The sequence below is a fragment of the Ostrea edulis genome, chromosome 5 (genome assembly GCF_947568905.1).
Source record: "Ostrea edulis chromosome 5, xbOstEdul1.1, whole genome shotgun sequence".
Taxonomy (NCBI): Eukaryota; Metazoa; Mollusca; class Bivalvia; order Ostreida; family Ostreidae; genus Ostrea; species Ostrea edulis.
In genome coordinates, this window is record NC_079168.1 from 20,698,458 (window position 1) to 20,715,690 (window position 17,233).

Consider the following 17,233-nt stretch of genomic DNA (forward strand, 5'->3'; position numbering starts at 1 on the left):
GCTGATCCCACTTCTGGTGTGTCTAGGGATACGTGTTTTTCCCCTCTCTTAATTTTGTATTCGTTATCTTTATTTTTTCATTATTCAATTTCATTTATGCAGTGATGGACACTTGTCCCTCCAAATGGAAAACACCTGTCCGGTTTGGTGTTTCAATTGATGATGAGGTAAAGGTGGTTACCGGTACGTTTCAGACGATTGAATCCACGGTAAACAAACGCGAAGCAAGAGACATGCCACAGCGTTATTATGTGCTGCTATGCAATAACTATGATGGACATTAGTTCCCAAAAGACAAAAATAAACATTTTCAGTGGATAATTGCAATCAATAGAATTGATCCTAAATAAATAAAAAAAAGTTGTGGGAGCCCAAAAATGCAGATGTTCTTTGCCAGCTTCACTTCCGCGAAAGGTATTACAGGTACACGTTAGGTTCATGGTTCAGGTGTACGAGAGTCTTTAAAGGGAAATAACTCGCACGCATCTTGAAACGTGCGTATAGTAACATCATGATAAAGCCACCCAATTTAATTGTGACGTCATAAATAGGCGATTAGACTCCACTACGTAATTTGAGTTTTGAGGTAATTCCACTCGGATCACCTCGGTCGATTCCATGATGTAGGGTACCGAAACCTGCCGAATGAAAGTAATTCCACTCTCAAGTGAGGTCATACGTTTTTGCAAAATCAAATATTTATGTATAACTTTTGTTGGAGTCCTTTTCAGATACTTGAATGGTAAAAACTCTTGTTAAACATAAAATATTTCAAAAGTAAAACTTATATATAAATAATTGATATATTTCAAAATATTGAATCCAGGTGCAATATCTGTTTTCATTGATTTCTTTATCAAATCCACTATGCGATAGATTTGCTATATTTTTCACAATCATTTTTATGAAATCGTCAATTTCCCATATTTATGTAGCAATATTCCATTATCACCTCCATACACAGACACTCGACATTGTACATATCTATAAAAAAAAAATGAGAAAAGTTCGATATAATATGTTAATTATACCCCTACCGTTTAGAAGCAACTCTGTCAAGGTCTTACTTTTCGCATCGTCATATTATATTGAACTTTTCGCCGAATTTTTTAAACGATGCAGCTGGTAAAAAAGAAAACCAAGATGGCGACGTGATATACCTTGTGAATATTATGTTTACAGGAAGATAATTTTTTATTATAGATATTTAAAACGTCGAGTGCCTGTGTTTCCATATGGTGTTTACATCTCTCAGCTGACTCGATACGCAAGAGCTTGTTCTTCCTATGATCAGTTTTTAAATCGAGGTAGGCTACTGAGAAGCAAGTTGATGTTACAGGGGTTTTAACAGTCTCGTTTAAAATCAGCATTTCGCAAATTCTATGGTCATTATAACGATCTAGTTTGCCAATACAACCTATCATTGGGTCAAATGCTGTCTGACGTGTTTCATACCGATTGTTAGGCCGTTCTTGGCACACTGATTCTGAATACGAATTACTCCGTTTACCTGATCAAGATATAGGACTCACGGCGGGTGTGACTGGTCGACAGGGGATGCGAAATCCCCCTAGTCACCTGGTCCCACCTCTTGCACATCCAGGGGTCCGTACCGTGTGTTTGCCCAACTCTTTATTTTATATTCCTTAAAAAACTTATGAGATTGATCGCTGTTCGTTATCTTCACCTTTCATGAATACTATTATATCGTTATAACAAATATTCGTGAAAATCTTATTTGATTATGCTGGTTAAGGAAAATTGTAATTTTCTAACGTTGATATATGATTCTGTTCATGTATGCCTCGCATCTTAAAAGGTGCCATATATTTTATTTCATAATTTATTAATTTCAACTCTGATAGGAAGAAATTAATACATTTTCTATTCTTTTATCAGGTAATAATGCAAGCATGGAGTTACCTTAAACTAAAACAAACATTAAAAATCCTTTGATGTTTAGAAATATGACTTTAGCTAAATTTAGTGATTTATCATAAGACTTACTCATTCGTTTTACTTTATTTTGACGTTGTAAGAAAGAAAACATGTGTACACCCCGTACAAAAGTGGTGTTTTGTGTGGGAGTAAAACAGAAAGTTTATTTCAAAGAAAACTGTATGATAGGTTATGGTTTTAAATCAACAATGTTTTGCTTGTCTCTTATTAATTACTCTAGACATGTAACAGTTAAACTATTGACCGGTCAATAGTTTAACACTGTACGTGAATTTTGCTATGAAAGTGCTGTATTGAGATAACTATATTGTTATACACTATATCTCCTGTAGAATCAATAATGACTTAAGAATGTTACTGCGCTGTGTCACGTGTTTCATCCAATGAAGTCCAATTAAATGGTTTAGATCATGGAAAGCCACTTGCTTCATAATGGAGTATGTACTCTAGCTTAATACTGGCCAATACAGTTGGGTTGTTTTTTTAAGTTTACAGACATTGTATGACAATTTAGTTGACTTAAATCACGAATCTGAATTTCCTCTGTCAATAGTTCTAAGAAAGAAATGTAATCATTTTCAACATGAATGGTAAATATTTCATTGAATACCAGCAGACATGTTATCCTAGTTTAAGGTATCTGGATCCACTTAATGTAGATTTTCACCTAAGTTTTCTTCTGCATAAGGGGCCGAGTGGTTAGAGCATCGCGCTCACGGCCTCTCACCTCTGTCGGCGCGGGTTCGAATCCCGCTCGCGCCGGTAAGTGAGAAAGTTTCCCAGTTTACTTTCGGAAGGTCGGTGGTCTCTTCCCAGGTACATTGTATCAATCAATCTTCTGCAAAACTATTATTGATACTTTCAAGGTGTATCATTTCTAACATATATTACAACATCGGTAGCATTGATAAGTCACTGGATATTTATTACAAAGGGAGGAAGAAAATTTCTTCGGCAGTGAATGAGTGAAAGCTAAATCACTAAATAATATCCGTGCAATGGTATGCGCCTTTCTTTTTATTTCTAATAGATATAAACGCCAATTGCAATATGTGTAGTATTTATTACGGAAAGTTGATAAGTGACACACGTAGCGACATACATATAGGTACCCTGAAAACAAAACAAAGTTGATACTTTCAGAATATGTATGTTATTATTCATACCAGCTCATACATATATAAAAAAAAAAAAATTAATTTAGAATTTACATGTATCAGTGTTCCTTGCATTTCCCTTTTTAAAGTAGGTTTTATATTCCTCCGTACAGACCTATGTACAACACTTGTGATTCCCTCTGAATGAATCCGGAATTGATCCTAGAAAATAGAAATCCTAAGAAAAGATTGTTACACCCTAAATCGTCGCCCGTCCCAAATCGCCGGCGACGATTTGGGACTGGCGACGATTTAGGGTGTAACGGCGACGATTTGGATGCTGGGCGACGCTTTGGGGTGAAATGTCATTCCAATTTGTCGCCGGCGACGACTTGGTATGGGGCGACGATTTGGGGTGTAACAAAAGACGGTTATCAGGACGATTGGAGTGTACATATTCTGTAAAAACCGGTATGTTTTTTATCCATACAAACAACCCCTTCCGTTGAGGCTTAACATTTACTTCAAAATACCATTAGGTTGATGAATGTCTATACAAAGAATAGGCAATAACCTTCGCCAAGACAATATTAGATCTGTACAACAACACTAACAGGCAGCACGCTGGCAGCAACCATACTGTTGTCTACTGCTATTTAGCTACAAGTAAACTTGCATGAAATCTTGAGACTTGTTTTTATTCGAATGATAAATGTCACACTGATTGCTAATTCTGAAGATGATCAGGGAAATGGTACACCATGATGGTTTGGTAGGGATATGTCGTCAACACAAAGGCCAACATCGTATCATTTAATTCCATCATCTAGATTAAGATAACATTCATTCCAATGTAATAAACCTGACAGTGGTGGTATAGAATTACCTGATTTCCTAGACGCTAATGCTCGATAATGCTCGTCACATATGGTTTGGGTTGTGAAGGAATATATTTGAAGAGTCTCTTTGAAAATCGCAGGCCCTTTGACAAGACAATCAGCACGGATTTGGAGAACCTTACAGAATTTCTGTGATCAATTTTTGCCCTTTAAAATCGGCATCAGCTGATGCACAATAAAAGCAAAAACCTTTTCTTATTGCATCAGCATAGTGTGCAAACTTCATGTGCATTGCACAATTCAACTTCGAACACTTTAGATCCTTTCAACTTTGGCCGACATTAATTTCTGTGGCAACGAGGAGGTTATATATATTCGGTCTTTCCTGATAAGAAAGACCGACTATGAATAACATCCTGGTTTCCACAAAAATGGGGCCGATATTGTCCATGCCATCCGACATATCGGAGTTGGGTTTTTTTTTTACTTCGCTCTTGATCTCTGGGAGGATCTCTTTCCATTATCAAGTATTTTGAAGACTACATCTGTAAATTATTTTGCCGATTTTCACCTCATATGTGTGGGTAGAAACACACAAATGGATGCTTGGCTCATTAACAGGACACTTTACACTTAGCGCTGACATATTGGCGTCTACCGCTTCAGTGCAAATATCACCTCTTTATAAGTTTGGCCGATTTATTTATTTACTTTTTGACAGGTACACATCGCGCGTCATATGTGTAGAATGTAAATGCAATCTTGTATAAAAGTTATTTGGAATTTACTATAGTTTCCTGTAGGTGTAACGGGTTTTGATCATTCGACAAACCGCATTTTACATGCTAATGAACACAAGAGTTTTACTGAAATGCTCTTATTTTTCAAAAATCGCGTTTCAGTTTTAAACACACCTATGCTGGATTCTGAAATTTCGCAAACACCCTTATATTGCTGGATCCAGTAAGTATTCTACCAAGCCTCTCCCACGAAAATATTAGCTGTTGTTTACGAGAAACGTCAGACGTATTTTGCCACAATATATAGAATGTATGCGAAAAGGCGTGTAAATCAGATATGGATTCTCGAAAATTCCAACGCACGTTTAGTAAATTAGAATCCCCTCCAAAAAAATCAATAGCATCAAAGCGTACAAATTTTCAACACTTTAAACCACCATTCCTCACCATAAATGAAAGACTAGGTTTTCTGATATCTTAGATAACTGTTTCGTCAATGCAAATGGAAATCAGAAATATACAGATATATATATAACTCCGTTTAACTGATCAGGGTATAGGGCTCACGGCGGGTGTGACCGGTCGACAGGGGATGCTTACTTCTCCTTGGCACCTGATCCTACCTCTGGTGTGACCAAGGGTCCGTGTTTGCTCAACTCTCTATTTTGTATTGCTTATATGAGTTATGAGATTGATCACTGTTCGTTATCTTCACCTTTCATCCATGCCTTGTGATCAATCATTTAAAAATTCTTTGTAAATACCATTTTGATCCTACGCACAAGTACTCTGAAGTTGATATAAAAAAGGTGCTGAAGTTCCTTATCGATAATTTATTAGTCCTTTGTGATCAGATCTTCCAACAGGAATTACCGTGGATATGGATTGCACTCCTTTATTAGCCGACCTGTTTTAGTATTCTTAAGAGGCAGAAAATACTCAAAAGATCTACACAAGAAGAAAACATGTCTTGATGCGGCCTTCAACTCGAAATTTAGAAACACTGATGCCGTTTTATCTCTCAATAACATTAATGTTCAGTCAAATGTCGCTTAGATATATCACACTGAAATCGAAATTTTTTTTAAATTTTGTATTTATAAAAACCATAGTCTTTCACATCTATTTCATATTTGGATATTTTACTGAACATTGATGGTAACGGCAAACTAACAACTCAACTTTATAACAAACAAAACTCAATTCGCGAGAGATTGTTCTTAATATAATCATTCTTAACCCGAGACAAGCTACTGATAAATAAGTATTTGGGTTTCAATAGTCTCGATTAAAATCAGCATTTTAATGTCCGTTATAATAATTTAATTTTGACAACGGATTATTCCATTATCCTGATCAAGATACAGGGATTTCGACAAGTGTGACCGGTCAGTAGAGGATCCTCCGAGGCACGCAGTCCCATCTCTGGTGTTCTAATTGCCTATCCTTGCCCTACTCTCGGATTTGTACGTCACTGTTCCTTATCTTCATTTTTCCTAAAGTTTTACTGACTTATTATGAAAACATTGTCACTCCAATTTGTACAGTCTCGACAGTTTATTGCACATAGTGAATTTGGTTTCAGTTACATTAATAATTACTGCACTGTAGTGATATTCCTAAATACTGAGTATCAGAAGATACAGATGAAAAGTGAAGTATGTTGAAATTCTACAATAATACCCAGCCATAGATGAAGTAGATTGAAATTGTACAAATAAACAAGCACCAATCTACGTACTGCGAATATGTATCCATTGCCTACATTAATAGTCAGACAACAAATTTTATAAAGTTCAACGTTTATTCAGGAATACATACGCAATGCTAAATATTCAGCAATCTAATTTGAATGACAACATGGAAGGAAGTTTATCCCTATCTCAACTCATTGGTGTCCGGGTGCTGTTGTGAATAACGTACTTCGATTCACGTTGTTGCGACTCGATGTTGATCCTCAGGATCGGCAGTGGGTGTATTAGATAGGGTAACATAGTTACACACTCGGAGTTTCCTCTGGGTACTCCAGATTCCCACAACATCAAACCAATATCCGAGCCGACGAGAAGCGTTAAGATGAGTTGTCGAACTTGTTTGTTAATTATCGTAAAATAAATAAAGTTAAACTTTAACTTATTTCCGCTTCGAATTGATTTTTGTCATCGCACATGAACCAGAAAGGTTGGCATATAAACTTCAATCAAGAAAGATGACAAGGCAAGGTGAAGGAAGCAAAAGATGGAAACTGCTCAAACTATAAAAATCGTTACAGCAGTAGAGAGGTCTTAGAATGATAACGGCGTTCTCTATTGTGACGAGAATTGACATTCATGGCTGTGGTACAACAAGCGTAGGCATTTCCACGATTTACTGTCGTACGGTTCAAATTTGGCTGCTTCCTCGCATGTGCAATTCCGAAATAACTTTATCTTGAGCAGTGTTTGGTATCTATACATCGAAATATATGAGAATTTGCATAATAACTTCTCCCCAGTGTTACAAGACTACAGAATGATAGAATCTTTTTTTCTTTTTTTTTTCATAAAGAATTTCGAACATTTATGGATCATATAGTGAAACAAAAATTACGATGCTTTGTAGTAATGATTTTCAAAATCTTACAAGAGAATGACGTAAACGTCAATATTGTGGGTCTTTTGCAAAACGTTGTGTTTATGATTATTTAGAATACATGGAAATGTACTGAGTTCATACCATACTTGACAGTAGTAAATTAACGATAAGGATAATAGGACAATGTTTTTTGTCTGTATAGTATCTAGAAGAGCCTTTAATGCAATCGATTTAATTCAGGGTAGAACATTTCATCTATGTGTAAAATTCATAGTCCTGAATTCAAGAGATGCGAAATTTTTTATTGATATGGCATAAAATGACATTAAAATTGTTGAATCATGCAATACGACTTAGCCAGGAACGAATTTATAACTTTGAAGTATTATATTTCGATGTAACATCCATCAAGCTATGTACTGAATATCTTTCTCCGTGAATAAGTGGAAGCAATTCCCAATTTTCTCCTCGTGAAAGCTTTTTTTCAATTCAGTTCACTAGCTGTGAAGAAAAATCCCAAAAGACTCATTTTTCGTTTAAGTATTAGAACGTGAGAATAATCTACTGGTAGCGACAACCTCTGAAGCAGTTTGATCAATCAAATAATTGCTAGATTCAATTTCCGCTGCATGTCATACGAAAATTGGCGAAATGTAACTAGTTACTGTTGAACAAATATATTAGATTGTGTTCGAAATAAAAATCAATACGAGATAACGGCAGGTATGATCAATATTATATTGTTTATCAATGATGTCTGTCTGTAACAATAAAATATTCAAATCATTTACTCTAATGAGAGCCTCATCTTTTATTTCATTGTTGTATATGTCAGATACACTTCCCTTCGCTGTGTTTGTGTGTCTTTATTCATTTGCAAAAATAATGATGAAAATCCTTTTTCCTATTAGAAAAAGCAAATTTAACATGGTCTCTGAAAGAGAGAATGCTGACGACAGGAAAGAGTTCCATAATGGTACATATTGTCTATATTCTTATAAAGACTGTCTTATTGAAAATAGGCAAAAGCCTTCAAAGAATCTCAGCTGACGGTAATGAATATTTCAAAGGAGTAAGATTATATCTACCTTGCTCTCCTGCTGCATACAGTAATTATTTGTAGTAGTTGGTTTGCAGATATGTAGCGATAATAAGTTATCTAAGTGTAACATCTGATTGTAAAAATCCACCTTGTTAATATGTTAGGGAGTCGGGTGGGGTAGTGACACCACATGCGATCCTCTTCGATCAGTTGATTGTGACAGTAGTGTTTTTAAAAGCAGCTTTTATTCACTATGGAAACAGTATTCCAATGTTGACAAATTCTCGAGAATCTTAACATTCAACCGTATATGTGTGTACATTATAGCTATGTAAATACCCTAACTTCATGAAAAGTGTGGTTTCCATGGTGCAGAAACTGTGCGGAAACTATAGAAAACAAATGGTTTCCACAGGGTTTCATTTCGGAAACTTAAAGTTTACAAGGATTTGCGAAGTGCGTAAATTAAACCTAGCCTGTCCTCGATTCTACGTGGAAACCATAGGTTTGTGGAAACCTTAGGTTTGTGGAAACCATAGGTTTCCGCATAACTTCTGTACTACTGAAAATTGTCGCCACCCTTGGTTTCCGCATAGATTACGCAGTACTGAAACAACTTGACATTCTATGCTTACGCAGTGCGGGAATTTTTATAATGTAATTCATCTATCCTTCTCTCAAATATGGCTAAATGTTGAATCATGGCTACACACTTTAATATTAGTGATTCAAATTGTACTTCCAACCTTTACATATATGGTTGACCAATGATTTGTGTTAACTGATTCTCTATTCATTGAGTAAAATATCTACCAGCTGTCGAGGCATATATTAAAACTAAATAAAAACATTTGCATACAATGCTTTTATTGAAGATTCAATATGGAAATTAAATTTCCTAAAGATTAAAAAAAAAATTGATAAATCAATATATAGTAGCGAGGAAAACAAGGATACAATCGGCAATGGGGAGTGATTGCGTAGCCGTCGGAACGCTATTTAGTGAAGATATTTCTCTAACATCTGTAATGGTCGTTATTATAAACTGTGCAATGAATATTTATTTATAGATCAGAAAAACAAATTTTATGACACCAAAGTAAAATGACTAAATATCAAATCGAAATTTGAATTCACATAGTTTACATTTAATCATAAATGAAAGGTGGAGATAACGAACAGTGATAAATCTCATGACCCCTATAAGCAATCCAAAATAGAGAGTTGGGCAAACATGGACTCTTGGACACACCAGAGGTGGAATTAGGTGCCTAGGAGGAGTAAGCATCCCATGTCGACCGGTCACACCCGCCGTGAGCCCTTTATCTTGATCAGGCAACCGGAGTTATCCGTAGTTAAAATCAGTGTGCCAGGAACGGTTTTGTTTTTCAATAGCGCAAAGTCCTCGAGCACGCACACATACACACACAAAATCCAAGTCTATTTGCTCACACCTTGGGGAAAAAACTCGCTCCACTTCTGACTTCTGACGGTTACTACAGGCTATTACGACAGTAGACGGTGCAAAGTACCATGATAAACTGTTATATGTGTAATCGGTGATAACTGACTTGTTTGTCGAGTAAATCTTATCCGTTTGCAAAATGGCCAACAGCCGTTTTCACACTTTCTTGCTCGAGGTAGCATATGGCGTCACACATAATGGCGCATAAATATGCATATCGCAAGATTTGAATTTCATCGCTTTCAAATTCGAAATTTACACAAATTATTTCCTTTAAAACACATTTGAATTTATTTTTTAGCATAAAAAGAATTGATTTCGTACAAACAAATTTTAATTAATAAACCCTGTTTGTAGGAATGTAAATTTCTGGATGACTGAATCAGCATTTGTTTATTCTTTGAGAGTAACCGCATTTCTTGTTATAAACATGTGACTACGTATTCATGTTGTTCAAATACTGCTTTGAACTGTATTTTAACACAAATAAAACATCTAGACTTAATGCAAGTTTGGACATACGTATGTGAAATAGTTTTAAATAATGCAGTTTCCAAAATGGTCAAGGTCAATGTATAATTAGCATAATACACCTTCATTATCACAAACTGATCTGAAGTCATATTTTGATCACCATGGTGTATTTTCATCAACAAAATCAATGCAGTCTAGGCCTAGTGTTCGTCAGTACACGTGTTGACATTTGGAACTCTTGCATTGGGGTGAAATCATGTCTCCATTAATAGTCTTAATTAGTCACATTTCGTCATTTGTTATACAAAGTTTAATCTCCCAAGGTATTATTTGAGATTTGACAGAACCGATGCATTGTTGTAGTTTAGGTCCCGTGGGGATCCGGGTTAGCAAGGGTCCTCAGTACCCCTTGCTTGTCGTAAGAGGCGACTAAATGGGGCGGTCCTTCGGATGAGACCGCAAAAACCGATGCCCCATGTCACAGCAGGTGTGGTACGATAAAGATCCCTCCCTGCTCAAAGGCCGTAAGCGCCGATCATAGGCCTAAATATTACAGCCCATCAACGGCAATGGTGAGTTTCCAATATGCGTGAAAAATTCTCGAGTGGGACGATCAACAATATACAATCCATAGTAGTTCAGGGTCATCCTTTCAAATAGCTGGCTACTCGAAAATATGATGAAATGTTTTGTTTGAGGTGGTAAAACTGACTACAGTGGTCTGAAAATGAAAATAGATTAATGTTAGCACAAACGTAACGATAATGTAACAAAAGCTCTCAATTGAACATCATTTAATCACAATGTTAATTTTACCTCACAAAATTACCCTGAAATAATCATTGTTCAAAGCAGCAATCTTTTGAACAAATGGTCCCTGCTCATCAATGATTGTACCATATTTTTAAAATTCTTTTTTTTTTTTTTTTAATTAGAGATACTGAAATCTTTGTAAGAAGAATTCGATGGACGAGTTACATATAGGTATTTGAAGTGTATGGTAATTACCATGATAGCTTGCAATGCCGTCTACATTTCTAGATGAATTTAGGGTGTAATTGTAGGTGTGTGTTTAAGCGAGTAACATCCACAGCAGAACAATAGCAATATTAACACATATGATCGACCTATAGATGATCTCTATCTTCCTCGGTATTTCTTATCGCTGATGATCCATAACTGACATTCATTACACGTGCATCTTCAACCGACGCAGTCGCCATCACGACCCATTTTATTATTCCCATGTTTGAATATTGAGCTTCATTTTGCACAATTCTCTGCTAATTTCGTGTCATGGTCTATATAGCTAGCACTTTTGTCACTTCATTCCCTTTTTAATATACATGTATATACACTAACTGTACTACGATTTATATTTCAGGTTTTGGTTCATAGTTGAATTGAGTTAGTAAAACAAATAGCATTCATGGATTAATATTTTTCCGTTTTGCGGAGAAATCGATACGAATCATTTCCCCCTGTGTCCGTCGTCTGGACAAATAGAAAATAAAACAGTGTATTTTCTAAAATCTTCAAATAGAAAAAAACAAACAAACAAAACAAATTTATCCATAAATAAAGTTACGTGGCAAAACGGATACATACCGTACATATATCAGGCCCACGATTAGCATTAACCAACAGATCCTTTCTTGAATAAGGTGGATTGCTTTGCTGAACATATATCACATACAAGTATCTAAAATCAGGATCAAAGATATTGATGGTTTGCCAGTCTTTGAGTGGCAATTTCCTGACAAAGGCTATTTTATTGCAATCTCTTACAGCGTTGTCTTAGTCTTTTGATTTGATTCTGGCACTAGATAAACTCGAACGAAAACAGGAGAATATCACATTGTATCTATATTCGCGTACGTATGTTGAAATATTGATATGACTTTGAATAATAGAAATGATAGTAGAGGGCCCCAGAACGAATTTCTCTATAATATCAGATTAGATGCCCAGATAAGATGATCAGACGGGTAACATCAGGACAGTCCTAAACATTCATAAACATGCTTTACTTTCTACAAAGTCACATATTCATTCAAGAGAAATTACTACAAACCCCTTTTGGTCATTAGAGATTCTGATACGGAGCCCGTGAGACAGTGATGGATAACGTTGGGTTATTTTGCGTCTCTGTATTCATACAATGTGATAAAGTAATTAAGAGATTGTCAGCGAGAAGACTGATTTTTCAATGCAGACTGTTAGCACCGCACCATTCTGCCTGCTTCTACATTTGCGACATTATATTGCTCTAAAAGCATTAAATATGGTAGACATTGATTAATCAGACATATTAGCAAGTTCTCGCGCCGTAATTTCATTTGTATCAAATCCGAAAGGGCTCTTTTCAAGCGAGCACTCACCTATATGTTGTCCGACTGTGTAACATCACGAACAGCAATTCCGAGTGTAGTCTATATAGAGGCTTTGCTATGTGGTATAGGATTTTGGTCAATTTCAATCAGTCAGGCATACGTTCGGTTGCTCTAAAGATATACAATATTCAATGTTATTGGAAGAAGCGCTTAGATGGCTCAGTACCGGAGAGGAGATATATACACCGTGGACAGTGACTAACAATGAAATATGCATCAACGTAGATCTGGTGGACACATAGAATGATATCGAGGGGGAATCGTGAGGATGTGAGTACTGGGTAACATATTGATCTTCTTAAATGATTCTGTTTCAGTGAAGATATTTTTTTTTAAAATGTTTGAAGGGCATTTAAAGCGATTGACTCAAACAACGTAACTGGGCTCTTGATTTCAAAGAGATTTTTTATTATAGGATAAAGGATTTTTTTTTTCTATTTTAACGTAATTTTCCTGAATGGCGTTTTACGTATTAAGTGATGTTACATGTATATACGGATGTACAGGACATAAATACGCAATACCCATCTTTATAGAAATCTTAGGGTAGTATTAATTTTGTCAAACCTACAAACTAATTTTCAATCTATGTCAAATATACCTTTTAAAGTAGGATTTGATAACAAAAAGAAAACATTAGGACTAACTATTTGATTAAATTGTTTATCTCCAGATTTTGAGCATTCGAGAAATAAAAGCATTTGGGTTGATTTTTCTCCTCAGTGCGCTGTAATCCCATTGAACAACAGTTCCTACTTACCTGGCATTAATGATAATTTCGTTCAATAGACCAAGACTAAACCTGTAATTTCGTTCAATAGACCAAGACTAAACCTGTAATTTCGTTCCTTGATTTACAATTAGCAATCGATTAAACTCTTCGTATGATTTGTAAAATGCACAGTTTTATCTCCTATTACAATGAATTACCAATGGATTGACAATGAGAAGAGAATTTGACGAATGTCTTGTAGAATGTCCAAGTACAAGTGCACAAAGCGTAGAAATATTCATACATCATGTTTTTCAAAATATTTTAAGAGGTCACGCAGCAATTCATTTTGTAGATAATCGTGAAAAGCTGAAGATAACGAACAATGATCAATTTCGTATTTCCTAAAAGGAACACAACATTAAGAATAGGGCAAACACATCATCTTTCTGAAAACGTCTATAGTATGGCTTGTAACAAAGGTAATAGTTACTCGTATCATTATTAAAAAATCCCCGCTCCAATATATTGTGTTTATTATGAGATGTGCAGAGTGAAATTGTTTGAATAAGTCCCTGATATGAGATACGGAAGTATCATTCATCATAAAATCTAATACAAATCTACCTTGTTCAGATCATAGTTTAATACTTCAATATTCCGAAGAAGGGTAATAAATTGTTCTTGTTTCACGGAGAAATTCTTTCTGTCACCCGTAAGAGGAAATGGACTTCATGATGTGCAAATTGAGCGTAGCCAGAGTTTTCAACTTCTTCAATTTCCATAAATCCGTATCGCGACAACTACTCCTATTCCTTGTCAAAAGAACGACATGACAAGAATTCAAACACAGATGGTGCTGACTTCATTCAACGTTGGCAAACTTTAACACGAGAAAAACTCCACATAATTTATTTCCTAATAAAAAGAAAAATTGAGATGGGTTTCTTTTGTTGAAATATTATAAATATTATGACTATTTAAAAGATGGTCACTCTGAACAAATACCGGTGCTTAAAGTACTCATATTCTATCGGTTCACCATTTCCATGGTTACGACGTTTGATATTTTCAAAGTTAAAGAGCTTGCAGACATCGGAGATGCTTTAGAAATAGCCTTTTAAACAAAACCATATGCTCAAGTTACTTTAATCCTTGAAAACTACTGTCCATAAATCTTAATTCTGAGACACCAGTTGGTGCCATCGCATTCTTCCATTGATTTAATCGAATTTTGAGAAACCACTCAGTATTACCATATTCCTTTATACGTGTGACTTTAAAGGGACATTAGCAGTCAGCTACGGAGTGAAAACATTTTAATTCTGAATTATGATTAAAATGCCAGAATATTTTTAAAATAGAGAAAAAATAAATCTCAACGTCAAAAGAGTGAAAATTGTGTGAAAATCATGTGCAATTCATCCGCAATGATTCACTTTCATGCGATGATGTTTCGACCATTGCTTTGATAAAAAAAATTGATACATACACACATCGAGGAATATTTTGTAAAAATTACAATAAATGTTTGAATGATGTGTATATTTTGATACGTCAGCGGTGATTTTTTTAAGGTGAAGTTGTTTAAGTCATTTTAGTTATATTTGGTAAACATTACTTTGGTAGCAAATTTATTCTTAAATTCTGAGACACCAATTGATATCATCGATCTCTTTCTTAAAATTAAATTCTGAGAAACCATGATAGATCTGTATTATCGAATTCTTTTTATGGTCAATGACAAAACAGGTGGAAAGCGTAACAACAACTGTAACCGGAGCCAATGATAATATTTGTTAGCATGAATAATAGATTGCAAATATCGGCTGAATATTACATTACTAGAAATAATAAACTAGCATGTCTCTAGAAAGGAAGTTGATGATTTATCACGCAGAAACTATTATCATGTTCTTTGTTGTCGAACCTATGTCATTTTCTGTGTCGTATATTTAAAGGAAAATTTGTTTTCACTCAAACACCACTTTAACTGTAAAAAGAAAAAGTGAAGATAACGACCAGTAAGCAATCCCATTAACTCCCACAAAGAATACAAAATCAAGAGTAGAGCAAAACGGACCCCTGGACACACCTGAGGTAAGATCAGGCCCCAGGATCATGAAACATCTTAAGCTTAAGTCAAAATCTGAATATTGCGATGAAATAATTGAGAAGTCAGTGATTCCAAAATAAAATTGTTATTCAATGTCGCTTCGTCAAATTTTTAGGGTCTACAAATTAAGAGTTTCAGTTCTAAAGTAATGAACATCTTACGGGTGTTTGAAAATTTGACTTAAGTCTGAGTTTGTTACATGATCCTGGGGCCAGGTGCTTAGGAGAAGCAATCTTCCCGCGTCGATCGTCCACACTCGTTGTGAAACCTATATTTTGATCAAGCAAACGGAGCAATCCATCGTCAAAACTCGGTACAAAACATGCCAGACAGCACCCGACCCAATGACAGATTGTATTGGTAAATTAGATTGTTATAACAACCATAAAACTTGCGAAATGCTTACTTTAGACACGACTGTTGAAACCCCTGTAGCATCATGTTATTTGTCAGTAGCCGCCTCGGTTTCAACAAAATGATCATACATACATGTAGAACGAACTCTTTTGCTTCAAGTCAATTGAGAGACAGAAAACAATACACAGGTGATAATGGGATATTGCTACATGAATATAGGAAGTTGACTATACAGAAGCTCAAGACAGCCTGTTTGTTATAAAGTTGAATTGTTAGTTTGCCGTTAGCATCTATGTGCAATAAAATATTAAGTATAAAACAGATGTGAAAGACTGTTGTGTCTGGCATATATCTAACTGACATGTGCATGAAAATAATTGTTGTTAATAGATAAAACGTCGTCGAGATATCTAAATGTTGAGTAGAGGGCCATCATAAGAGATGTGGGATATTATGTAAAGAGTTATGAATAAATTCTGCCTCATAAAAATATAAATATCCGTGCCCATGGGAATTTCAACAGACTGTTGGAAGATCGTATCATTAAAGACTACGAAGATATTGTCAACGAGGAACCACGTATCTTTTTATATCAACTTCAGAGTATTAGTGGGAAGAATCAGTAGTGTTTAATGAATTAATTTTTTTGAATGGGTGATATAAATATTCCCTTTTTCGATTCTATTGAAGAAACGTCTGACAGTATAGTATTTCATTGATTGTGAGGAATGATAATGTAAAGTGTTGAAAAGTCATACGTTTTGTTGCTGTTGAAATGAGAAAAGTCTTTAGAGTATTTCAAACCCTTTTGATTTACACCACTTCTGGCACATATAGTGAAACAATGAATTTGAAGTTTTTCCTTCACAACAGTTAATGTTTTCGTGAGGAGCAAAGATAGGGCTTGGTAGAGCATTTACTCGATCCAGCAATGTATCTATATTTTAAGAGTTCTTGTGAAGTTGAAGATTCCAGTATAGGTACAGTAATTTATACTCATTTGTCCCATTGACTTGGATATTATGTGTTTTAAACTGAAGCATGGTTTTGAAGAATTTCACTGTCAATCATCTTAGATAACATGTAGAAATTTACATGAAAAGGGAAAGGAAATATGCTGGTGGAACTGTCTTCTATTCCTCTACACTTCTTACTTTGGTTGGTTACTAAAAGGCATTTCTTTTTGGGATTGATCCTTACCTTTCTGGCACGTATTGATGTATTCTTCTCTCGTTTTATACAAATAAAGGTCAGTTGATATATGGTTTCAATGAATTCCTATTCATAACAGTTTGAGTTTACAATTATATTTTTATAGTAGATCACAAGTGCTGGAAAATTTAGTTTTATTTATGTCAAGAACATCATACAGCCATGCAAAATAACAAGATCAACGAACTGAATGCTTTCCGTCAGAGAACACTTTTATGTTTCATTGCGATTGCTCTCAAGGAAAAAAAAACCT

At 35.2% G+C, this 17,233-nt stretch overlaps 1 protein-coding gene across 2 annotated transcripts in view; it reads left to right on the forward strand.

Annotated features, from left to right (window-relative positions):
- LOC125652733 (transmembrane protein 151B-like) overlaps window positions 1–17,233 on the forward strand; it is a 38,929-nt gene that overhangs the window by 10,024 nt on the left and 11,672 nt on the right. Inside the window, exon 1 of one of the 2 annotated variants that reach the window (XM_048882116.2) lies at window positions 12,545–12,853. The exons of the other annotated variant lie outside the window; for it this stretch is intronic. Within the exon in view, the coding sequence (XP_048738073.1) occupies window positions 12,827–12,853 (27 nt within the window). The 5' untranslated portion in view covers window positions 12,545–12,826. Of the gene's footprint in view, window positions 1–12,544; window positions 12,854–17,233 lie in introns of those variants that run through there. 2 annotated transcript variants of the gene reach the window in all.